This window comes from Pezoporus flaviventris, unplaced genomic scaffold (assembly GCF_033815535.1).
Source record: "Pezoporus flaviventris isolate CSIRO_AGI_PZ_B2104156 unplaced genomic scaffold, CSIRO_AGI_Pfla_v1 ptg000063l, whole genome shotgun sequence".
NCBI classification, from domain to species: Eukaryota; Metazoa; Chordata; class Aves; order Psittaciformes; family Psittacidae; genus Pezoporus; species Pezoporus flaviventris.
The window spans coordinates 8,515,001-8,539,177 of record NW_026892611.1 but is presented as its reverse complement, the minus strand read 5'-3'; the positions used below and the strand labels follow the sequence as shown (position 1 = coordinate 8,539,177).

At 55.2% G+C, this 24,177-nt stretch overlaps 3 protein-coding genes across 7 annotated transcripts in view; all 3 read left to right on the top strand.

The window, feature by feature from the left end:
• DTX2 (deltex E3 ubiquitin ligase 2) overlaps positions 1-18,165 on the top strand; it is a 37,134-nt gene extending 18,969 nt beyond the window's left edge. For 2 of the 5 annotated variants that reach the window (XM_061470420.1, XM_061470419.1), the window contains exons 4-11: positions 809-867; positions 7,271-7,402; positions 14,159-14,203; positions 15,089-15,159; positions 15,780-15,938; positions 16,024-16,185; positions 16,850-16,939; positions 17,507-18,165. In XM_061470420.1, coding sequence (XP_061326404.1) covers positions 809-867; positions 7,271-7,402; positions 14,159-14,203; positions 15,089-15,159; positions 15,780-15,938; positions 16,024-16,185; positions 16,850-16,939; positions 17,507-17,731 — 943 coding nt within the window. In that variant the 3' untranslated portion in view covers positions 17,732-18,165. The remainder of the gene's footprint in view (positions 1-808; positions 868-7,270; positions 7,403-14,158; positions 14,204-15,088; positions 15,160-15,779; positions 15,939-16,023; positions 16,186-16,849; positions 16,940-17,506) is intronic. The other 3 variants (XM_061470423.1, XM_061470422.1, XM_061470424.1) reach the window with 3 other exon arrangements.
• A 2,872-nt stretch (positions 18,166-21,037) lies between these two features.
• LOC133278204 (uroplakin-3b-like) lies at positions 21,038-22,462 on the top strand. Its single transcript, XM_061470731.1, has 4 exons — positions 21,038-21,570; positions 21,742-21,818; positions 21,931-22,051; positions 22,291-22,462. Exons 1-4 carry the CDS (start codon positions 21,098-21,100, stop codon positions 22,460-22,462), a joined length of 843 nt encoding a protein of 280 aa, XP_061326715.1. The 5' UTR covers positions 21,038-21,097.
• A 198-nt stretch (positions 22,463-22,660) lies between these two features.
• LOC133277760 (uroplakin-3b-like protein 1) overlaps positions 22,661-24,177 on the top strand; it is a 1,907-nt gene continuing 390 nt past the window's right edge. Inside the window, exons 1-5 of the mRNA XM_061469854.1 lie at positions 22,661-22,845; positions 23,225-23,374; positions 23,457-23,688; positions 23,796-23,872; positions 24,126-24,177. The exon at positions 24,126-24,177 is cut by the window's right edge and continues 78 nt beyond it. Coding sequence (XP_061325838.1) covers positions 22,710-22,845; positions 23,225-23,374; positions 23,457-23,688; positions 23,796-23,872; positions 24,126-24,177 — 647 coding nt within the window. The 5' untranslated portion in view covers positions 22,661-22,709. The remainder of the gene's footprint in view (positions 22,846-23,224; positions 23,375-23,456; positions 23,689-23,795; positions 23,873-24,125) is intronic.

Genomic DNA, 24,177 nt, shown 5'->3' with positions numbered 1-24,177 from the left:
TGCTCATCTGTTCCTTCCTAATTCCTGCCGTCAGCTAATTGCATGGCCCTGGCTGCCCACATATCCCAAACTAACTTGCAGTACAGCTGCCAGTGCTGGGAACTGCTGCCAAAACAAGTAGGTTAGAAACCTGATGGGGATGTTTGATGTCCAAATCCTCTTGATTTCCAAAGGAAGGTTGGTGCCAAAAGTCTCTTTCAACCTTTCTTCATTCCCACACCTTGCATTAAGCCCTTGGATGCACACAGCTTCATTCTGTTCATCCCAGGGCTACAGCTCTTTCTTGGCCTTTCCCTGCCTCAGTTTCCCCATCTGGAAAGCAGTGGGGATGCTCTTGCTTCCTTTGATCTGTGCAGCTGTAGCCTCTCATACAGCATGGGGGTTTATGCTCTGGCCAGTAGTGTTTCTCTGGCTGGACACCAAGTTACCTGAAGGATTTAAGATTCCATGGTCAGCTGCTCACAGAAAGCTTTGTATGGAAGCATCATGGGATCAAGAGCAGTGAGCTGACAACAGGGTCTACCAATATGCCCCAAGCAAGACGTGACTCAAGACCATCATCCAGCTAGGAAGAGATGGGGCTGCATGGAACTACATAGGTCTGAAATCCACCTTGGAGATGAGTAAACCTATTAGGTAGCTCTGGGCTCCTTACATGTAGGTGCTGGACCAGGGCCTGGGTGGGGGTTTCAGCTGGGGTTCATCAGAGCAATTAGTCCTGTTATTTAGCCAGGAGGGATCAGTGCATTGCTGTTTTGGTGGTGGTGGAGTTGTGCTGTTGAGCTTGTCCCTTTGTTTTCCTCTCCAGTGCCCCAGCCCTGCCTGTCAAGATGCCCAAACCCAGCAAGGTGAACCAGGCCCTGGCAGGTAAGGATCCAGCTCTGCTTTACTTGCTCTGTCTGTAGGGTTGTGTGAGCAATCAAGTGGTTCAACTTCCTGTGGCACTTCCTCTCCTTTGTTAGTTTTTAGCCAGAGCCTGCAATGCTGCTGGCATTTTAGGTTTTAGGCCCAAAGACAGTGGTAAATGTGGGGAGAATGGGATGGTCAAGCCTTAGGAATTGCTTTTCTCATTGGAGCTGGTCCTGAGGCTCTCAAGATGAGTGGGTTTATTTGAGGGCTGGGTACTCATCTTCTGCCGTGGATGAGCAGGTAGCAAGGGGGGAGCACATGGATCAAGCTCAGTCCTACTTGTTACTTGCTCCTGCTTTTTAAAGCCAAAGGGAGGAGTGAGGTGATGTGTGGTTTTAAATATCACTTTTTTTTTAGCGTGGCTGTGTTAAAAAAGCTCAGATGGTTTTCAGGCTAAAGAAATGATTGTGATGTTTTGGGGGGAAAGGAGGGGCTGCAGGTTGAATCAGACATTGCCTCCTGTGGCAGCAGAATACAGGTTTGCTTGTTATCATCCAAGCCTGTGAATACAATACTAAATACACACAGGAGTATGCCTGGGGGGGGTGAAAGTGCCACTTTTCAATGCTCCTTTTCAGAGTAGATTTTCCTGTTAAACATGAAATGGTGCTGCCATGCAAATGAAACCTCTTGCAGCTTGCAGTGGAAGCCTTTCCATGCCGAAAGCTGTCAGTGGGATATGCTCTGTTCTGACTTAGCAGCACCAGGGCCCTGGTGTGGTGGTGCCTGGGGGTAGGGGTGTTCTGCTGAAAGCAGATGTCTTCTCCATACTGCCATTGACTGCGCACTTGAAGTCATAGTGTAACCTGGGGGTTGAGGAGTGGGAAAGACCTGATGTATGGTGTTTTCTCTGTCACTTTCAGCCACTATGCTTGATCTGTTAACCCTCTCCTTCCTCTGGCTCTTGTCCATGCATGGTCTATTGATGTTATTAGCTCCTTGGACACTGAACTTTGCTCCTGAGCAAGTGGAAGTAGTTGCATTCTCACTGCGGTTACCACTTTATCCCAGGCAGTGTGGTGGTGTTTGGTCTGGTCTCGAGTGTCAGGCTTTTACCTTGCCTCAAAACGATACCCAGGACTGATGTTTCCAGTCATCTGATGAAAACTGTGCCTTGCATGTCTCTATAGCCAAATGAGCACTGCATAAAGACTAACACTGGGTGGCATCTGGCAGCATGCAGCCCATCTGTCTCCCTGTTAGTAAATTAGCCTTTGTGGAAATGATGCATACAGTCGAAGTGGGTGTCCTGAGCAGGACTCCCCTTGCTTATAAAGGCTCTGGATTTCATCCCCTGGCTGTTAGCACTGACTGTGTAATTAGGTGCTTAATCACATGAAGGTGCCTGCAGCACAGAGCTGAGGAGCCCTGGTGAATCCAGGCTGTGTTCATGTTGCTAACTGTGATCTCATTCTGCACATACAAGTCATCACGTGTTAATTTGGAAGAGGTGAATGCACATGGTCCATGTTTAGGTACAAAAGGCTGCAGGAAAGCCCCAAATAAGCCTTTTGCTGCCATTTAATGAAGTTAAATGAAAAGGTGAAGCTTCTAATGGGTATCTCTGTTGTTGGAGGCTGGGGGTGCAAAAGAGGGGATCATTATTCATTGTAGTCATCTGTAGCTCTCCACAGGGCAGCTAGTGAGAGGCACAGGGTTACAGGGGGAGTGCAGAGTGCATGGGCTGAGCATGGTCAGAACAACTCCCTGGAGCCAGCATCTCCTTCAGATCCAGGTCCCCATAGGACACAGCTTTGAATGGGCACTGTGCTGCTGTCTGCCCGGTGTGACAGACCTCAGAGGTGCAGCAAGCTTTGGATTAGAGTCTGTCCTTGCAACTGCATAGAAAGAGAGGAAAGATCTGGACAAGTTAGTGAGGAAAAAGGGGAAATAAATCTCTGGGGATGTTTCTGGTTAAAAGCAAGCAGAGGAGCTCTGGTAAGAGAGCAAAATTGTATTGAGACATTAATTGGCTGGGTCTTCAGGCCCCATTCTTTCCCTGTTTCCACTCTGCTTCCAGAACCTCTTCTGGGAGGTGGTATTTTGCTCGTATTTAAGATGCTGCAGATGGTGTGACAGTTCCTTATTGTTCAGGTTGTTCTCTAACACACAGGCTGCCTGCTGCATGACTGCTTCCTTCAGCATTGAGGTAGGAAGGCTGGGGACCCAAGGGCTCTGTGATGATATGGGGGAAAGAGGCCAGTCTCAGATGTGAACTGAAGAAGGCTTTATGCTGGGAACCCTTGGTCTCCATCCTGAGATGCCTCTCAGCAGCTTTGCCTCTGGTTTGAAGCAGGCAAGCCAACCCCCTTGAATCTTATGGGTGATGTTGAGAAATGCTGCAGGTGCATCTCTTGGATGCAGAGGCATCTTCTGGTGGATAAACAGGAAACAAGGGATCCTGTGGCTCCAAGTGAGAAGCTGGGTTTTGTTTGTGTGATGACTGCCTGGGGATCTAACACTGATTCTTCTAACAGCACCGTGATTTCTTTTTCCTTGCTTTCTGCTGGTTTAATGCTCCAAGGTGCATGTGGGAACTTGCCCTTTAAGCTTTGTTTTTCCTCCCCTGACTGTTTGGTTAGTATGGTGAAATTGGAGAATAGAGGTGTAAGCAAACTGCTGAACCACAGTGGTGGTGGCGAAGGATCAGCTGGACTAGAATCCCTTGGGAATAATGGAGTTCAGGTGCTGTGTGTTGGGCTGGGGTTGGATGAGGCAGACACATGAAGGCCCTTTTAATACTGGTTTTAAGATGAAGGCTGGAAATGAGCTTTTTTGTTAAATGAAACCAGGTGTTTCTCATCTGCATGTTTCCTGGAGCTGGGGTCTTTAGGAACATCCTAACCATAATAGCTTTGCTAGTGGATATAGTTGCACTGATTAGCAATGCTTTTCTGAGACCTCATGTTATTTGAAGGTAAGCTCTGCCCTTTCCTCTTTACCTGCTTAAATCAGGACTGGAACCAAAGGCATACCAGCATGAGGTGTGTGACCAGAGCTATGTTACACTGGGTATGTGAGCAAGTGTGTGGTTAATGCTCATCATGTTATGTAAGGGTGTGTTTTCCTACACTCAGCTTCTGCACAGGATGTTACAAAAGGTCCTTATTTGCACAGCAGGCTGAGAAAAGCTGGTGGATGTTGTCATAGCTCCAGCGAAACTCATTGTACCCCAAGGAGTCAGTGATGTGCTTCTGGCCTAATAGGTGCTTTGAGGCAGAACTTGGAGTGCTCATAGGATCAGATCAGGAGCCAAAGGATGTTTTGCAAGGCCCTCTGTCTCTTCCCTCATGCAGTCGTTGCAGGGATGAAGCCCAGTGGCCAGTGGGAGGTGGGAACATATTAAATAGTGCTTTCTCAAGCTCCTGGGGTAAATAATGAGCAGCAAGAACACATGGATGCCCCAAGTAGTCTTGGTTTGGGCAGGCTTATCTTGTTGCAGTTTGGCCTTTGCATATACAGGTGAGAATCTGTCCAGGTCTGGAGCCACGTTTGTTCCTGACATCACTCCATGGATGCCTACAACAAGTTGTGAATTGAAAGGGTTGTGTCCACAGGTCAGAACTGGAGACTCCATCTGCAGAGGTGATGTGTCCATGTATTGGTTTGGCACTCATTGTGAACGCACATACCCTTAGTGGGGACTCTTGTCACTGGAGGGTCGGTAGATGCTGAAATTTCCAGTGTTGTATTAGAAGTTTGAAGGAGACATTGCTGCTGGGTTGGGAGATGAGCCAGAAGAGCAACGTAACACTGGAACATCCCCTGTGTGAATGCTGTCTTGATTGGAATCTGCACAAGATGATTCATTGTGTCTCTCCAAAGGCAGTGGAAGGGAAAAGTGGAAAATGACCTTTTCTTGGCCAGTTTGTCCATGGGAGAACACTGGGTTCTGGTAGTTCTGGTCCCACGCTTGCCCTGTGATGTGTGGAGTTGTAGATGCATTTGTAGCTCATAAAGTGAAAGCTGTCAAGTTAATTCCTTACTTTCCTTGTGATGATTCACGATGCTTGCAGGCAGGTTTGGACATGTTAGTCCAGGTAGAGAGGGGCTGTGTTAGAGTGACTGCGCTCAGCTGAGGTTCTGTGGCTCATGCTCTTCACTTGGTTTTTGAAGGCAGTGCTCTGTCCACCAGCATCAAGAGCCTGAAGTCAGTGCAGCCTCTGCTTCTGTCATGTTTCTCTCTGAAATGGGCTAGTGTTAGCTCGATAGTATTGATCTCTTGAGAAGGAAGCATCAGGTTTGCATTTGCCTATCAGTCAGCTGTGTGTAGGTGGGCTTGCTTTTCAAACGTCAGTCCCTGCAGTCAGTGCTATCGCACTGCTTAGGAGCAGGTTTATGGAGATAAGTTCATGGTCTCCTTTTCTGCACTACTTTTGGGGAACTGCATTTTGCAGCTTGGTGGGATCAAGCTCTTTGAGATGTGCAGGTTGGACACAGGAGCTTGGAGCAACCTGCTCTAGTGGGAGGTGTCCCTGCCCATGGCAGGGATTGGAACTGGATGAGCTTAAGGTTCCTTCCAACCCAAACCATTCTATGATCTCCTCCAGCATCTTGGTAAGCAAGAATATTGTTGCTCCAAGTTCTCTAATCAGTGTGAATGGGTACTGCATGCTTCTGCCCTTTAACCTGCTGAAAGAGGAAGGGCCCTGCCTGGTGTATGTGGTGGCAGCTTTGGTGCTGTTGCTGGGTTTCAGTTGTACTCATTCAAAAACCAAGTGGCTCTTGTTATGGGAACACTTCAGCTCCTAAGGCTTGTGGGTGTAAATGAAGGACTGCTAGCTTAGGCCCAGGCTGAGAGCACAGAATAGCCTTGTGGCTTTTAGTTCAAGAATTAAAGGAAGATATTTGGATTGGAAAACTTCTGGATCTGCTGCTTGGTTGGAGGCCTGCTGGCTTGTACTGATGACAGGGTCTCTCCTGTGCTGTACGTGCTGGGAACAGCCCTGTGCTGTCAGCAGGGTGAGGGGTACTGACCCAGTGTCTGCATGGACTGGGTGCTCTCCAGAGATCCCTTCTAGTCCCAACATTCTGTGAGCAGGTTCTGGAATATTTATTGTACTTGGACCTTACATGAAGGAGGTACAAAACGTGGTCAGTGCTGTGCAGGGACAGTTCTGCTTGTAGGCATTGCCACAGGCTTTGCTTGGGGGGTTTCTAGTCACCAGGCACAGGTTCTTACAGTTGCATAGCTGAGGCAGAAAATAGCCTTACCACTTGCACACCAAGCTGCTGCTTCCTGTCACAGCTTGGTTTTCAGTTGTGTGTGTGGGCAAGGTGCCTCATTTTTGTCCTCAACAAATGTGCTTTTAGATCCTTCCTTTCCCAGCCTGACTGGAAAACGAAAACCTTTAGAAACCTCAGCTTTGGCTGTGAATTCCTGTGCAGGAGTTGCCATAGCATTAGGATGTGTTTTTTTGCATGGTCTGCTGTTGGGGAAACACTGAGTTTTAGGCTGTGTGTTGGTCTGTAGCCATAAGTGTTTTGGTTTAGTTCTAATGATGCTGTTGCAGGTGGGAATTCACTTCTTGGGAAAGCAGAGGCAGGTGTGTTACTGAGTGGAAGCTGAAGAGCAATATGCTAGCTTAGACTTGCAACCAGCCTCTCTTTCACAGGGAAGCATCATTAGATCAGCATGATCAGTCCTGTAGCTCTCTTTGTGCCAATTTTACCTGCAGGGAGTGGCTGTCCCTTTTAATGATTCATTAGCTTGAACAACCTGCATCCCATGAATACAGCTGCCTGCGATGGATGGGGCGTGTGAGAGTTGCATGGCAGCTGGGATGCTAGAGAAAACTGATGTGCCAGGGAGGAGATGGTGTGGGGTGAGTTGGAGGCTGCTTTGGCAGGGGGTTCAGTGGGGCAGCCCCACATTGCTGCAGTGTTTGAAGGCAGTTAAGGGGTTCAGCCAGTGTGGTGATGTTGAAACCTGTAGTTTCAGGGAGGAGTGAGCAGAACCATTAGGAGTTACGGGTGATGTCCCCAGCGTCAGGGCTGCTTCCAGGGCTCCAGTGAGCAGGACTTTGCACCACAGCGTGCTCAATACCCAAAGAGCCCTAAAGCCAAGGCACAGAGGAGGCTCCTGTTCACACACCAGCACAGAGGCTCATGGGTGAGACTCGTGCCTGTATCTCCCTACATCAACTTGCTGCTGGGCTCCTCCCTCTGAAAGCCTCTGCATCCTGTCCCTGTGCTGACCCCAACCCCGCTGCCTCTCAGGTGTTTGATGTCCTCTGAATCAAGGGCTTGGGTTTTGGTTTTGTTTGATCTTTTGATTTCCTTTTGCAGGGTTAAAGGTGATGTTAATGAACGTGTCTCCCCGTTGTTCCCTTCCCGCATGTCGCTCTCGTACCCACTGTAGGCATGATGGCTATTCTGATGTCAGCCGCTGGACTCCCCGTGCACCTCACCTGTGTGCCGCAAGCTGCCAGCACCCATAAAGCCACTAAAAAACACAGCTCAGTTAAGGAGGGGAGGAAAGTGTCCAAGAAAGGTAGTTCCTGCTCAAAATCTGATATTTGCTTCCATCTCCTTCTCTTTATTATCTCTCTGCACTTGGTCTGCCTCCCTCCTTTCCTCTTGTCTCTTCCTCCCCAACCCTCGTGGCTCTTCTGATGTGACTGATGGTGTTTGTCAAGGGGAGAGGTAGGACGCTTCTCTGTGTGGTCTCAGGCTGTAAAAGATGATGATGTAGACCCAGTCCTATGGTAGCTCTGCTTGTTTCCATCAGTTATTGAAGCTGGAGCAGCCCACTTGCTCTCTGTGCATGCTGGTCTCCTGCAGTCTCCCCCATGGTCCTGCTACACCTCTTGGGGAGCTCCAGACATCCACGTACCAGGACTCACTGGTGGGACAAGTCTGGGAGCTGAAGGAGCATCAAGGAGAGCATTTAATCTATACCTGCTCCCAAAAGGCTTGCTTGTGAGCCACGCTTGTCACTGAGTCATGGGGTGAGAGGGATCTTCCAGACAAGCAGGACTGAGTCATACAGGGCTTGCACGGTTGGATTGCAGAGGACTTGTTCTCTGTCTGGAGTGGAAGGGGCAGGAGCACTCCCAGGTGGATGGGCTGGGTTACTCCAGCTCTCCTGCTGATCTGAGCCACCTCCAATGTAGGGCCTTCATTTCTCCTCTTCACATCTCACTGGCATCCTGCACCCTCACCCTTCCAGAGTCTGTGTCTGAGCCAGTTTAGAGTCTGACTGCCGTCTGTGTGTAGCATCCCTGGGACTCTGCAGGGGTAGGTGTGGATCCAGCCTGGTGTAGCTATAGAAGCTGTTTGCCAGCTCTGGCTTAGGTGTCCTTCCTAAGGTGCTTGCCCTTCAGATAAGTGAAGGGGGGGGACTAGAGTTTGGGGGGTGTTCAACATGGAGGTGCTTGTGTTGAAGAGAGGGAAGAGCCCTGAGGTGGAGGGGAAGAGGCTCCCTGCCTGTCTGGGGAGTTTGTTGGTGGCAGCATCTCTCTTCTTGGAGTCCATGAGGTCCAAACCCATCTGAAAGAAAGAGGGAGGGTGGTAGCAGGAGAAGTGAAATGTGGAGGGAGGAAATGCATTATGGAGAGAGCTGGGAGGAGGAGATGCGAACGCAAGAGCAAGTGTGGAGTAGGATGTGTGAGAGAGGGGGAGGAGAAAGCAGGGGGTGGCTGGAGAAGCAGCAAAGAACAGGAGGAGCAAATGAAATGGGAGGTGAAGAAGAGTGGAGGTGGGTGGCAGAGGGTGAGGATCTCACTCCAGAGCCAGCTGGTGAGGCAGTGGGGTAATGCAGCTCCTGGTGCTTCATTCCCAGCATGGGCAGCATCAGTGCAGCCCCTCTGCAGCAGGGATGAGGTAGGATACCCTGGAAACAGGGCCAAAATGGAGCTGTGGAGAGGCCAGACCCTACCACACAAGCATTGCCTTGTCCCTGTCACTGGAGGAGCACAAAAAGGAGATGTTGGTACCTTGCTGGTGGTTAATTGCCTCAAACTGGCTGTGTGTAGGGCAAGGTGTGCCCATAGGCACACAGCCCTGCATCCCCTCATCCTGGGGTCTGTTGGTACAGGGCTCTGCACTGCTCACAGCATCCAGCCCCTTCTTGGCATGGAGGAGATGCAGGTGCAAGCAACCAGGATGCTTGTAGGAGTGTGGTGCTAATGGGAGGATGTCTTGCAGCTTCTGAGTGAGATGGGGAGAGCAGCTCTACAGAGCATGGAACTGGGAGGATGGGACATGGTGGGTGAGAGCAGCACACACCACGTTAGGAACCCGTGTGAGGAGCAGAGGGGTGGCTGTGGCTGTGCTGGGTGTTACACAGCCCATCAGCAACACCTTTACCTCCATGAGATGGGGGTTCCTCAGTGCTTGCGGTAGCACACACGTGTTGCCTGCTGGGGCAGGTGAGCTGCACCTTGGGCATCGGCTGGGTGTGCTGGGGCAGTGCTGGCATCAGCCTTGGTCCCACTGCCAGCATCCTGCCAGCTCACCAATGCCACCTGCTGGGCCTGGGACAGGGCACCAGCTCCTTCTCCTGTCTGGCATGGCAGGATTTGTCCCTCCTGCAGAGAGGAGACTGCCAGCTCTGCCCTTTCCAGCACTGACCTTTCAGGGCTGCCTTTGCAGGGGTTGGGTTGCTAAAATCCAATGATTGGGTTGCTAAACGATGCTAAAATCCAATGATTTGGATTGCTAAAATCCCCCTGCTCGTCACAGAAAGCAGGATGCCCTTTGCTGGGTGGGGATACCAGTCCTGACTCTGCATGACTCAGGTTGAAGAGGGTGCTCAGTCCTTCCTAGGAACAAGTTGTGTTTGTACAACCCTCCTCTGGGATGAGGAACATTGTTCTGCAGTACAAATACTGAGCCTGACTCTTGGCCAGACTGTTCTGTTTCTCTTTACAGACCCTGAGGCTGCCAACAGGCAGAGATGGGCCCTTTTTGTGCCCTGAGTTTCTGCATTGTGTATCCTTTCCCTCCCACATCCCTCTAGGGTTTTCCGTGATGAGTTGTGAACCAGGAGCAGCCCCATCGGTGTGCTCAGTACAGCCAGAATAGGTGGGTGCTGGGTGCAGTGCACCCCTCTGAGCCCCTCCGGGTGCTGCAGCCCCTGGTGCCACACAGGCAGCATGGATGGAATAGCAGCCAGCTCAGTGCACAGCTGAGCTTGTTAAACAAAGGCGCTAATTAGGCAGGCCACGTTAATTAGCACCGTTGGTGTTCTGGCACTGATGTCTGCACTGTGGGTGCTGCAGGGCTCTGGGCAGGCTGCTGTGGGTGCTGGCGCACAGCCTGGTGGTGTCTGCCATCCTGATGGATCAGCGCTGCCTTCCCGCTGGCTGCCATGGAGCTGTGCTTCCTCTGGCTCCTCCTGCATTGCTGCCTTGTGCTGGGGATGCTGATGGTGTGCCTGGGGAGGGAGCTGCTTGGCTGGCTCTCTCCAAACTCTGCCGTGCTGCTCGGGTGTGGAGCTGAGCACTGCAGGGCTCCTCTCCTTCCCAGGGCCACGGTTGGGCTTGATCTTAAAGGTCTTCTCCAACCTGGTTGATTCTGTGGAGGGATTGAAGGAAGAAGGGGTTGGTTTGGGTCTGGTATGCGCTTCTTGGTCGGTGATATCGCTTCTCCCCTGGCTTGGGGCCTGCAGTGGCACGGAGTGCTGTGGTACAGAGGGGAGAGATGAGCACTCATCCTTCCCTGCCATGCAGGATGGGATCTGCCTAGGCAAGGGGAGTAGGCCCAGCTGATTCTGATTGCTCCCTGTACGTCCAGCTGTGTGCAGCTGGTGTGCAGACTGTGCCAGTGCCTATGGAATGGGTGGGAATGGGGCAACCCTTGGAGGCTGGGAGCTCGCTGCTCCCGTAGGGGACCATCGGCAATAGCAGGGATGCTCTGTGCCACAACCAGGCAGCCTGGTTGCTTGGTTATCCTGCTGGAATGTGAAATGGGGAGAAACCTCAAATCTCCTCTGGCCTTCCTGATCCCTGGGAAGTTGGGGCCAGTAGATCCAGCTTTTCCAAGTCCAGAGGGCAGAGGTAATCAGGGTTGGGTGATTATCCATGACAATGACTAGAAGCATCCTTTGTCTGGCCTGCAGAGGGTACCAAAGAAAGCCTGCTGCTAACCATATGGCTCACTTTGGGATACAGAAGGAGGCATGTTACTGCTGCAAGCACTTGGTTGCCAAGCAAGGATTCAAAACACATCTGTTAAATGTTGCCTATGGAAAGCCCTTGCTTCAACAGGAAACTTTTTAATGCTTCCCCTTCCTCCCTGTAGTTAAAGAAGTTATTCCTCTTTTTGTGAATGGAAGGATGGCAAAAGCTCTTACACATCCTGGATACATCAATAGCACAGGATTAGGCCAGCTGGTGGTAAACAGGACTGGTCAGTTCTGCTATTTTCAATTGCTATTGAATCCAGGAAACCCTGGGCACTGAACAGGCTTTGATCCCAAGGGATGGCTAGAACAAAGATTTGGAGACAGACACTTTGATGGAGCAAATGGTCCAGTAAGGAATTGATTCATGCACTGGAGCACATGTGGCTAGTGCCTTGGAGGGTGCTGTATCTCACAGATGCTTTCTAGCTCCCTGTGCTGCTGGGATCTGGTCTGCCCAGGGAAAAGCCTCTCTGCAGAGCCAGTGGAGGCTGTGTGGGCTTTGCTGCCCTTGCTGAAGCCAAGTTCTCAGCATCAAGAGGCTTCCTTGGGAACAGGCATTCAGATACTTACAGCTGGGCACAGATTCTCCTCAAGCATCTGAACTCCTTTTCCCTGTGCAGACAGCCTTGGTGGAGCTAAATGCCCCACAGCATCATCACTTCAAAGTGACAGGAGCAGGTCAGAGATGCCCCAGTGCAAACCCATCAGACATGGGGTTTCCTAAGGATGGCTGAGGGCTGCATCACTCTCCTCTGCGTGTCTTCATCCCAGTGCCAACTGGTGAGGTGCTGTGATGCCATTTGCTTTGCCTGAAATCCCTGTTGTACCCCACAAGAGCTTTCTTGGCCTCACTCTTACCCAGCTCTGCCCCAGGGCTTTCATCTCCTTTCGCTGGTTTGATTTGGATGAGGCTGACCAGTTCTTGGGCAGATCATTCTGTTTCTCCGAGCTGCTGCAGGGGAAGGGAAGTCAGCAGCAAGAGGAATGCACAGCAGGGGCTGCAGGGAAGGAGCATCCTGATGGAGGTGAACTGCTCTAAAGCTGCTCAGATCTGTGCAGCTGGGAGTGTTGTGCCAAGTCCAGGGCAGGCATTGCTCTGGTGTAGTTCATCCTCTCTGCTCGCTGCCTTCACCTTCTCTGTGCAGCTTCTTGGCACTGCTGTCCTCAGCCTATTGCTAGAGGAGACAAGAAGGTCACTTCAGAAAGAGCTGACTGGAAAGCCACGGTTCAAGTGGAGAAGGACCTGGCAAGCTGCACAGGATCCTCGGGAATGAGGCTGTGGTTGTTGCCATCGGATACTCATGGAAGCAGATGGATTTATGGCAGGTAGCAGCTGGCCCTGCTCACGTGGTCCTCTCCAAAACCTGCAGAGAAGGAGAAGCTGAAGCCTCCATCTCCCCTGTAACCATGAAGGGCTCTTGTGACTGCAAACCAGAGCCTGGTTCCAGCTGCCACATGTGGAAAGTGCCACCCTGTAGTGGGGACATCACCTGGGAGCTTGAAGGGCTTCAGGCACAGTAAGCACCAAGCTGAACTCTGACCATGACCTGAGGTTCAGACTGATCACATCTCATAACTTATTCCTGCTGCCAGCTCTTGATCTGCTGTGTGTGAGCAAGATCTCAGCAGAGAGTATTCCTGGACCCATTTTTCTCCATTGGGAAAGACAAGACCAGGAGCTGTGTTCCCTGTGAGGTCTGGTGATAAGGCCTTGAAATAGCTCCTGGCAGTGCTGAGCTCTTGCCCTGAGAGCCAGAAGGCTGAGGCTTGCCCAGGCTCCTGTTTGTCTCCTGCTCTTTCTTGTATCAGTTCTTGGAAGTGCTTTTCCAGGAGGTCTTGGCATGCTCCTGAAGTGGAGAACACCCGCTTCCGTGTGGATCTTTGGCTTAATGCTTATTGTATTCTGTTACCACCTTCCTGGTAAGGGTCTCCAGAGGGTGATCCTCACATCCCTGCTCTGCCTGAGATGCTGAGCATCTCCTCTCCTGCCCAGCACCAACCTTCAGAGGGAGCATCCCTTCACCTCCTGAGCTCCTTTTCTTGCTCCGTGTGCTCAGTCATCCCCTTGTCCTGCAGCTGCTGCCAGAAGTCATGCCTTTGAGGATGGCCTGGAATCCTGTCTGAAGACAGCTCACCTGAATGGCTCTCATTTAGGGAAGGCCAGCTCCCAGTCCATCCGTCTGCCTTACCTAACTGGTTTTCCACCCACATCAGTGCCCTGCCTCACTCTTCCATTGCCCCAAGCTAGTTTGTCTGCAGTGAGGAGGCATCTTTCCCCTGGTTGCATCTCCCCAGCTCTCTGTGCTGCAGGGTGGCCTTGTGCTCTCTCTTGTGGGGCCCTCATAGCACAAGCTGCTTCTGGCTGTCACAGATCTGCTGTCATACAGGTCTTTGCCTGTTTAATGACACCCATGGCATGTGAGCTGTGCTTCCCTTCTGCTTCACCGTGTTTGCCTCCACCACAAGAAGTGGTTATCCATCAAATAGCACCCACACCTTCCTGCTGGTGACAGACATTGCTTTCCTGGGGGAGCAGAGCAGCTCAGTGGTGGCTCCAGTGTAGCCATCTCTTGATGCACAGCTCTTTCAACCACAGAGTCAATGCTTGGGAACACTCCATCTTCTTTGAAAGCACCGAAGTGGATGGGGAGAGCTGAAGATGCCTGTTGTGCAGGTACACCCACAGCCTGACTGTTGCATGGGGTGATGCTCTGTGTCCGTCTGGGAGCGTGGAGTTTGGAGTACCAGCACTCTCTGTGCTAAAGCACATGTTCTGCTTGAAGCTGCTGTGCTAACACTGATGTTCTACAGTGGCTTAGAGACCAACTTGAGAGCAAAGCTCTCTGGAGTACAACTCCCTTGTGAGGGGTGTTGGGTGCAGGTATTTGTGTCTGGCTGCTGCTAGCACTTCCTTTGCTCCCTGCTTTCCATCCTGGTGCTGGCTGGCCAGGATGGAGAACAGAGAAGGACCCTTGCCAGCCTGTCCATCACTGCTTTTCCCCCTAGAAGTAGATGCGGGAAGGAAGAGCGAGATTCCCCCCGGAGCCAAGTGACAGGTCTCTTTTTGCCTCCTGTTATGTGGAGCCATCAAGTCACTTGTGCTCATGTTTCCTTTCCTAGGCTGGTGGAGGAGCCTGGCAGCCTCCGTGACGGGCCTGATGACCGGTAAGGTGCTCCCCTCCGGGGCCGGGTGCCGTGCAGAGGCACGCGATGCTCGCTGCCTTAGGACAAGCCTTGTGGGGCAGCTCCAGGAGGATGGGCTGGGAGTCGAGGTGTTTGCTTGTGCTCTCAGTGGGAACTTGCTCTGGGTGTTGTGTCGTGTGGGTTGTTAATCCTGTAATGGCTCCAAAGGGACTGAGGGGGCTGCTTGGGTGCCTGTGCCTGAACGGATAGGAAAATGTGACTGTATCAGTGTCCTGTGCTGCAAGTAGGTACCTCTTAGAAGGCTGGTTTGATTTACATCCCTGTGACTTGCACTGTGTCTTGCTGGAGACGAGTGTGTAGAAGCTCAAGAGAAAGGGAACTGTTGTGTGTTCTGCCATGCCCTAAACAGGGCATGATGCTTAGTGTGTTGCTGGGTGTCCTGGTCAGGAGCCAGCTGGGGTGATGTGGGGATGCCTGTTCTCCTGTGACAACACAGGGGGTGTAATCCTCTCTCCCACTGAGACCATAGTGGCCTTGGGTTGAGTTTGGTCCTAGCTGGCCTCTGGTGTGCACAAAGAAAGCCCAGCTGGGACCTGGCTGGCATCATATGGGGGATGTGGAGAGACCTGGAGCACAGGGCACCAACAGGGCCTGTGGGATCTCCCATCAGCAGCACTCATGGTCCTAGCAATTGCCATTTCTGACAGCAAAGCCTTTGTGGGGCTTGCTGGGATCAGTTGGAGCAGCCTCTTCTTCCCCTCTAACCCTGACCTCTCTCCTTGGCATCCTGGCCAGTGACTTGCTTGTGTCCCTTCTCTCTGGTTCACCCTGCACATTGTGCCCATCATATCTTGTGCCACGTCTGATTTCTCTTCCTCTCTCTTTCTTCTCTCTCTCCTTGTGCAGCGACACCAACTGAGCCAGAAGCAGTGGTGAAGAAGTACCTGGAAGAGCTGAAGGGCTCTCCTGCTGATGAGGTGAGAGGGCAGTGAAGCAAACCCAGCTTGCCCAGTGGCCTCTTCACTGGGGTGCTGTGCAGACCGTAGCAATGCATGAGGACCCTCCTTTGGGCATCCTGTGTGCTAGATGCTGCTGCTTGCAGTGGCCCTGTTGGCACGACATGGAAAAGCTTCAGCACTGCCTGGAGCCCACATGTGGTAACTGGTGACCTGTTAGGGGACCTTGATGGAGAAAGCATGGTGTGGGTTGAAGAGCTAAACCTGGCAATGCCTCCCCATTTCCTTTGGAGATGACTGCAGGGCCTGAGGTAGAGGAAGGAGTTTTGGGCTCTTCTCAGTGCTCAGAGATCAAACCCCTGCACTGGAGCTGCTCTGGAGAGGAGCAGGACATCCCTTTACTCAGTTCCCACTCATCCCCTATGCCTGGTGGCAGCTCTCTTCCTGTGCTGTCCAGGGGGTGACGGAGCAGGGCAATACCAGCCAGAGGAGGAAACCTATCGCTGTGCCCTTAAACCTCAAATGGGAGGGTTCAAGTTGAAGGCACATCCTCCTGCAGCATCTCCTTTATCCCTTCCTTGGTGGGTCAGTCATGATGAGCCTGCGCTCGCACTACACAGTGGTTTTCTCCTTGCTGTCAGGACTGCATCATCTGCATGGAGAAGCTGTCCTCCCCCTCAGGTTACGCCGATGCCTGCGAGTGCAGCACAATCAAGCCAGAGACTGTTGGTCGCCTGACAAGCTGCCAGCACTCCTTCCACATGCTCTGCATGCTGGCCATGTATTCCAATGGGAACAAGGTACCAAGCTGGCTTCTCCCCACCACATCCCCTGTGTCTGGGTGATGGCTGTGGAGCTCTGATGCCTGCTTGTCTCTCCTCACAGGATGGCAGCTTGCAGTGTCCCTCTTGTAAAACCATCTATGGGGAGAAAACCGGTACTCAGCCCAAAGGGAAGATGGAGGTGTCCACGTTCCCTCAGTCCCTCCCTGGCCACAGGGACTGTGGGACCATCCAGATTGTGTATCACATCAGCAGAGGCATTCAGGTGAGTGCACGGCCCTGCTGGGTGGCATGGGCTATGTGAGAGCCTCCCAGTGAAGCATTGGGTCCCAGTGCAGCACCTGCTGGAGCCCATCACTGAGCAGCCCAAGGTGCCAGCAGCTGCACTGGCTGTTCTTCAACCTATGGGTGACTTGGAAGGTCTTTACCTACTTTGAGAGTGGCTCCAGGGTCTACAAGAGCCTTTCACCTCTAGTAAAGACTGCTGCCTGTGTGAAGCAGGGAGGAGACCCAGCCTGTGCTCACAAGGTGGGAGAGATCCCAAGGTCTGGTTTTACAACCCCCATCTCTGGATTTGGTGGTTGCAATGAGCCTGCAAAGGTTTGAGCTGGGTGGATTGCTTAGGGGGTCAGCAAACCACATGGAAAGAACTCTAGTTTGGGGCTTTCTTCCCACCAGAACTGGGGCAATCTGAAGGCTATCCCAGCATCTCCTCAAGGAGATGCTTTGTGTCCCAGTACAAGATTGCCCTTGGAGGACCCATGTCCCATAAAAACAAGTCGAATCTCATACTCATCATCAGCAATCCCTTGCTCCTTTTACATGGAAGTGCCGGTTTGAGGTGTGCCTATGTCAAATCCTTCTGCTCATCCTAAATCCAACTCGTGAAGATGGATGTATCCGTGCCAAATGTGTCTTATCTATTGCAGGGCCCTGAGCACCCCAACCCTGGGATGCCATACACAGCAAGAGGCTTTCCTCGCTACTGTTACCTGCCAGACAACGAGAAGGGCAGGAAGGTGAGGAGTTACACCCTGATAACATGGCCCTTCTCACCTTGTCTCTTGGCCCAGGCTTGGTGCATCAGCACGACAGGGTTGCTTGGGGAGCTGTCCTCATGATGCTAACCAGCTCTTCTTGGTAGCTGTCCTCACTGTTTGTTCCTTATGTGTTTGTAATCCCTCTATTCCCATGCTGCTGTCTGACTGTGAAGACTTGTTCTCCCTCATCCCTTTACTAAACAAAATCCCATCTGGTCCTTTGGGAAGACACTCCTGGCCTCTCTTGGGATGTGCAGTTAGAAGGGTTTGCACTGTATGGCTCTTCCCATCCCCATGTCCTCTGGGTGGTGGGGTTTGTCCCACCTTGTGCCAGTGAACTCCTGGAAGACCAGCACGTGTAGGGAATGGTCCTTTCCACTGGGACACCACAGGGGTGACTGGGAGGTGAAGGAGATCCCTTCTGATGCCGGGATCTTTGCTTTCCTCCTGAAGCAGGGATTTAGGTTGCCAAGCTAACGGCAAGCTGCTCGCATGGCTCAAGTCTCCCACCCGCTGAAGCTTTGGCTTCTCCCTTCCCACCTCTAGGTCCTGGAGCTCCTGAGGGTGGCCTGGAAGCGCCGCCTCATTTTCACAGTGGGCACCTCCAGCACCACGGGCGAGAGCAACACCGTGGTATGGAACGAGATCCACCACAAGACTGAGATGGACACAAACCTCAGTGGCCACGGCTACCCAGACCCCAACTACCTGGACAACGTGCTGGCAGAGCTGGCTGCACAAGGTGTCACTGAGGACTGCCTGAGACAATGAACTGGGGGGGGGACACGACCTGGCTGTGCCACCTCGTGCACTTATTCCTGTTGCCTTAAGTTCCTGCCCGTCCCACTGAGCAATAACTGCACTGCAGGAGCTCTGCCGGCTCCTGCGGTCTCCTTTTGGGCTGAGGGAAGGGTATTTTTGTAGAAACTGCACTTGTGTCTCTGTGTGGGGTGGATGGGGACAGCCAGGATGGGCTGGGGCAATGGGCATGAGGTGATGGAGCCCCTTGTGAAGGCAGGAGCTCACCCTGGTGCTGGCTGGGGCCAGGGTGGGGATAGGGGAGCATCTTGCTCCCGTTAAACCACCTGGAAAGCAAATAATGGCCTCCCTTGCTCACAGCAGCTCCCTGTCTGTGGGGCACCTCTGAGGGTGAAGCCTCCTGCCCCTGTGCCAGCTTGGTTGTAATAAAACACTTCATTTCCACAGCCAGTCCTTGCTTTCCCTTCAAGCTACCTGGGGGCTTGGGCTGCCTCCCCTCTTGGTGGCTCTCTAGGGGACCAGGCTGCTCCCTGGATCCGGGGACACTCAGTCCAGCCAGGGGAAAGGGGGGAAGGCTCAGCCCTGCTGGGGCAGGGTTTGGATGCAGGGAGGAGGCTGCTGTGCTTTGTGTGCTGCAGGGACTGCTGGTGCCACCATGTGGTGACGGCCCCCTTCCTCTGCTGCCGTGGCAGGGATGAAAGAGGGATGGCAGGGATGCTTTCCAGCAGGAGCATGCTCCTGCACCATCAGCTCTGGCTATTCCAAAGGGGATGTTGCCTCAGTCCTGGTGGCTTTGCTGCGTGCTGTCACCTGGTAGCTGGAGCATATCTAAGAGCTGTTTCTGGCCACCAGCCCCACATCAAATCCCTTTGGCACATCAGAGGCCTTGGTGCATTTGCCATCTTGCCCGCTTCATGGGAGAGCAGGGATGTGGTGGTGCTTCATGGTAGCTCTGTCTTGTCCTCCTGCAACCAGCATGTCCTGGTCATGCCAATACAAAACCAAGGGGGGTTTGGAGCTGTCAGGGGCTGGGTCTGACCCTGTTGTTCATCTTGTACTTGCAGTCTCCTGCTTCCCCTCTGTCAAAGGCTTTAGGGAGAAAACCCTTAGCCCTCTGGTGCAGTTCAGGGATGCTGCAAGGACGGAAGCTTCTGGAGCAGCAGGTGGGTGCCTGCGTGCTCCTGCTCTCTGCCCCAATGGGCTCTGCCTGCTCCTCTCCTGCCCTGATTGCGGAAGGGAGAGGTTTCGAGTGCAGACTTCAGCTTTTTTTCCACCCTCAGCTCCAAACTGCAGTGGAAACGGAGCAGAGCTTGCTCAGCCCTGCACAGAGCCAGAATTTCCTGCTCCCTGTGCCCAGGGCAGCTCCTGCAGGTGCTGCCGTGTGAATCAGCTGGAGCCTCCCTGCCGCTGGGCTGGTCGGGCTCTGCTGCTGTCACGATAGGAGCGAGGCATCTCCTAAAGCCCTTCCCATGTCCAGGGTGCTCTTAGACCCTCTGATGAGGGGGTACAAGTGGTGAAGGGGTGGAAAGCAGCAGAGCCCAGGGACCACGGTGGGGAGATGCTTCAGAGCTGGTCCCTGCTGTACCCTGGGGCAGCATCTGGTAGAAGAAGACTGCAGGGCCCCCGTGCCTTGGAGCTGGAGGGGACAGAGCCTGAATCAAGTGCTTCTAATGCTACCAGACAAGTCTGACTGTGCTGGGTGTGAGCCAAGCCTTGACCCCACAGGAATGCTGGTACCAGCACTGAAACTGTGACTCACGGTCCCCCTGCGTCACACCCGGAGAGCAACAGGGGGGACCAAGGGGGCAGATTGGGGCTGGCACATCCCCATGGGCATCTGCTGCCAGAGGGGACCTTGAGGCAGGAAGATGGGGAATGAGGCAGGGATTGGAAGAGGGAGGAGGGATGAGGGCTGCAGCTGGATGCTGTAATCTTTGGATGCCCCATTTCCACTTAATCCGAAGGCTTTGTCCCAGCCCCTTTGGGAAGGGGGGGGGAATCCCTTCCCACACAGCCACTGCCCTTGGCAAACACCAGAGAAGGAGCACTTACACCCTCTGCAGTGGGAGCAAGTGGGGGGAGAATGGGGAGGGCTCTGGGCCAGCCCCGTTGTAGGGTCACGGGTCCTGTCCCAGGGGATCAAGGTGCTCTTCCCCAGCACTGGATGGAAGGGGCAGTGTCAGTGTGGGGTGCCCCTGGCACGGGGTGGGACAGCTCAGCCCTGCACATGGGTGGGTTGGGTGAGCTCAGGGTGTGATGGCTCCCGAGCACTCCCTTGCCCTTGGCCAAGGCTGCCTGCACCCGGAGCCAGCAGGCACATCCCTCACGCTCAATGGGCAGGAGGCATGCACAGGGTGCCAGGGCTCGGTGTGGGAGCAGGGCGACTGCTACGGCTGCATCTATGGCCACAACCATCCTTGAACACGGCTCCGGTGCCTCCTTCCTACCTCTGTTTCTCTTTGAAATAGAATCACAGAATGGGTTGGGTTGGAAAGGAGCTTCAAGCTCATCCAGTTCCAACCCCTGCCATGGGCATGGACACCTCACCCTAAACCATGGCACCCAAGGCTCTGCCCAACCTGGCCTTGAACACTGCCAGGGATGGAGCATTCACCACTTCTCTGGGCACCCTGTGCCAGGGCCTCAGCACCCTCACAGGGAGGCACTTGCTCCTTATCTCCAACCTAAACTTCCCCTGTTCCAGTTTGAACCCGTCACCCCTTGTCCTATCACTACAGTCCCTGATGAAGATCCTTCCCCAGCATCCTTGTAGGCCCCTTCAGACACTGGAAGCTGCTCTCAGGTCTTCATCAGCTTCTCTTCTCTAGCCCCAGTGTTCTCAGCCTGGCTCCGTATGAGAGCTGCTCCAGCCCCTGAGCATCCTCCTCTGGACTTGCTCCATCAGCTCCATGTCCTTATGCTGGAAGCACCAGAACTGCACACAATGCAGGCAGGATCTCACATCGTTGCCTCTGCCCCCCATCCTCACAGTGCTCCCTGGTGCCTCGGCTCCGGTGTCCATCGGGATGGCTCCGGAGGGGTTTGGTCCCCGGTGACCCGGGTGGTGCAACCGTTTCCCCTTTGCCGCGGGGTCCGGTGGGGCCGGCAGAGCTGGTGCAGGAATGCTGCTGCGCTGGGAGGGCCCAGCTCCAGGGGCAGCTCATCCCCTCCACACCGGGACACAGTGAGCAGAGCCGGGACCACGCCATGGAGCTGCTGCTGCTGCTGCTGGTGCTGGCTGGGACGGGCACAGCCACGGGCCTGGGTGACTGCTTTGGGGACAGGGGCTCGGAGGGCTTCAAGGGTTCCCTATGGGTCTGTGTGCCGGGGAGGGGGTTATGGGCTGGGCACGGCTGGGGATGCTCATGAGGATGCAGGATGGGGTCAGCACTTGCTCAGTGCCCGCTCCCGCAGCCCTGCTGCCCTACGTGCCCCACGTACCCACCGCGGCCCTGCCGGGGAAGCTCACGGCCACCACCTTCGCTCTGGAGAGACCCTGCTGCATCTTCGACCACGAGGCCAACGCTCCCGATGCCGTGTGGCTGGTGGTGGCGTTCGCCAACGGTGAGTCCCGCTGCACCAGCACGCGCTCCCTCCCCATGGGGATACGGGGACCCTCACCCCCATGGGTGTTGCGCAGCCTCGGGCGCCTTCAGGAACCCCCCGTCCCGTGCTGACGTGCCCCTGTACGAGCGGCTGCCCACGGCGCACTCCTACATGACGCTGGAGACCCCAGTCCATGCCTTCGCCTGCTCAGCACCGAGCCCGGCCCCACTGCGCGTTGGGGGGGACACAGCATGCGAGGGACAGGAGCCCTGCAATGGGCCCCTGCCCTCCCCCGGGCCATACAGGTGAGGCTGGCAGGATGGGACCCCTAAATCCCACCCCGGGTAATTCCAGACTGGATTCAGGGGGTTGGAACTGGATGAACTTAAGGTCTCTTCCACCCCAAACCATCCTGTGATTCCATGATTCTATGTGCACATCCCACCCCTGGTGTCACCACCGCTCCCATCCCACAGGGTGAAGTTCCTGGTGATGGGCTGCCAGGGCCCCAGAGCAGAGACAAGGTGGTCTGAGCCCATCCTCCTTCGCAGAGGTACCAGTGGCACTGCTGCCCCACAGCATCAGCCCTATGCCATCATCCCAAAGCTTGTCCCTCCCCTTCCCATCGCACCATCCCTGTTACCCCTCATCCCATCTCTTTCCAGCCAGCAGCCTGAGCACCATCGACCCCGTGCCCCTGCACCGCAGCAGCGCCGTGGTGGTCATCACCTCCATCCTCGCCAGCCTGGGGGCCGTGCTGGCCGCCGCGGTGCTCGGTGCCGTGGGGTACGGGTCTGGATGGGGACTTGTCCATGGGGATCCCGAGGGGACACCCTCTCCTCAGCCCCATCAGCAGAGAGATGGGGTTAACCTTTAAAGAGCCTTGATTTACTTGAACTGGGGGGGGGGGCTGCCATAGCCATAGCTTGCTGAGGAGAAAGGGCCCCCGGCTGATGGTTGGAGTTGGGGGGAGCCAGCACAGCCCCCCAGACCCCACTTGACACCTCTGCTCCTCTCCCCTGCAGCGCCAAGGCATGGGGGTCCCTGCACCGCCGGGATTCAGGGACCAGCACCCACAGATCCTACAGGACCCATCACATCCCCCCAGCGCTATCCCGGCCCCCCGGATGCCGCTGCAGCCCCCCGGGGCTGTGCTGCTTTGCCCCCCGGCCCCCTGCTCCGTGTCCTGCCGAGTAAACTCTCACTTCACACCCGCATTGCCTCCTCCTCTGCGGCCAAGGGAGGATGCTTCGGGGCGCCGGGTCCCCCCAAAACCCACCCGTGGGCGGGGTTGGTGGCACTTGGGGTGGGGGGGGTGCTGTGTCACTCGTGCCGTGAGCGCGGCTGTTCTCAGCTCGCCCGCCGGCGGGCGCTCACATCCAGGGGATGCTCCCTGGGGAAACGGGCTGGACCAGTTCGCCACGGGGCTGTGGCCAGCGCTGGAATGCGGGTGGTTGGGGCCGCAGGCGGGTCTGGTGGGGACACGGAGCTCACCCGCCCGCATTGCCGCCCTCGGCACCCAGGAGCCCGCACGATGCTCCCGCTGCTCCTCCTGCTCCTGGTGCCGGCCCGCGGGCAGGGTGAGTCGGACAGCGGGGATGGGATGGGATGGGGCGGAGCGGAGCAGGATCGGGTCCTCAGTCTCCTGCTTGCAGGGGTCCCCTGTGCGCAGCACCAGGATCCCCGCTGGACCCGGAGGTGCGGAGCAGCTGATGCCCCCCTATTCTGGGTGCCACCTCCAGTGTCCCTGGTGCCACCTGGGGTCTGCCCAGTGTGGGGTCCTCTGGGTGGGGGGGGTCTTTGCTCCCTCTTTTCATGTGTCTGAGCCCAAAATGAGGGATGGGAGAGGAGGAGGCGGGGGGGCACTGCCGGGTTCAAAGGGACAGCTCCCTCTGTCCCTGTGCCCCTGTGAGGGCCCGCACCCTGCGCTGCACCCACCCGCCTTGTCTCCTCCCGCAGACCCGAAGCTGTACACCCCGGCCCTGTCCAACCTGGCCCTGGGGGGGCTCACGACCGCCTCCACCTTCGTGCTGGACCAGCCCCGCTGCGTCTTCCCCGACTCGCTGAGCGACGCCGTCATCTGGCTGGTGGTGGCGGCCGACCCGCAGGGTGCGCAGGGGTCCTGGGGGTGCGCGCAGGGCTCCTCCCGTGCACCCCGCGGTCCCTCCTCATCCCATCCCCATCCCTGCAGGCGTACTCAGCTTCAACAACACCCTGGAGCCGGGGTCCCCGACCAGTGCGTACCAGCTCTTCCCGGGCAGCACCTCTGCCTACATGACCCTCAACACCACCCTCCTCAACTACCCGTGCCCCAAAGCCGATGGGGAGATCGCGGTGCTGCGCGTCGGCAGCGAGACCAGCTGCCAAAGGGATAACACCAGACCCACCTGCAATGGCCCCCTGCCCGGCCCCGGGCCGTACCGGTATACCCATCCCCATAGCCTGCTCATGGGGACAGCCCCCCCCCCCCCCCCCCCCGGGGGCTGCTGGCAGCCCCCTGAATCACATCCACCCTCCCATCCCATCCCAGGGTGAAGTTTGTCGCCTGGGATAACTCCGGTCCTGTGGCTGAGACAAAGTGGTCAGAGCCTATCCCCCTGAGGACAGGTACCAGGGGGTTCATCCTGCCCCTTGCACCCATCCCACATCCCTCGGGTTGGGGGGCACAGGGTGGTCCGGGGGGGAGGCTGGATGCTGAGCACGAGCATCTCGGGGTTCAGCTCTCCTGCGAGCAGCGGGGGGAAACTGAGGCAGGGCACTGCCTGATGGCACCGTGCGGGGGCACATCGTGTCTGCACGGTGCAGTCGCACACCGGTTGCCCACAAACACACCGGGGTGCGCATCCTGCTCCCTCCCCAGCCACGCCATGGAACAACAACCCCCGGGCGGACCGCGGGCACAGCGCTGCCAT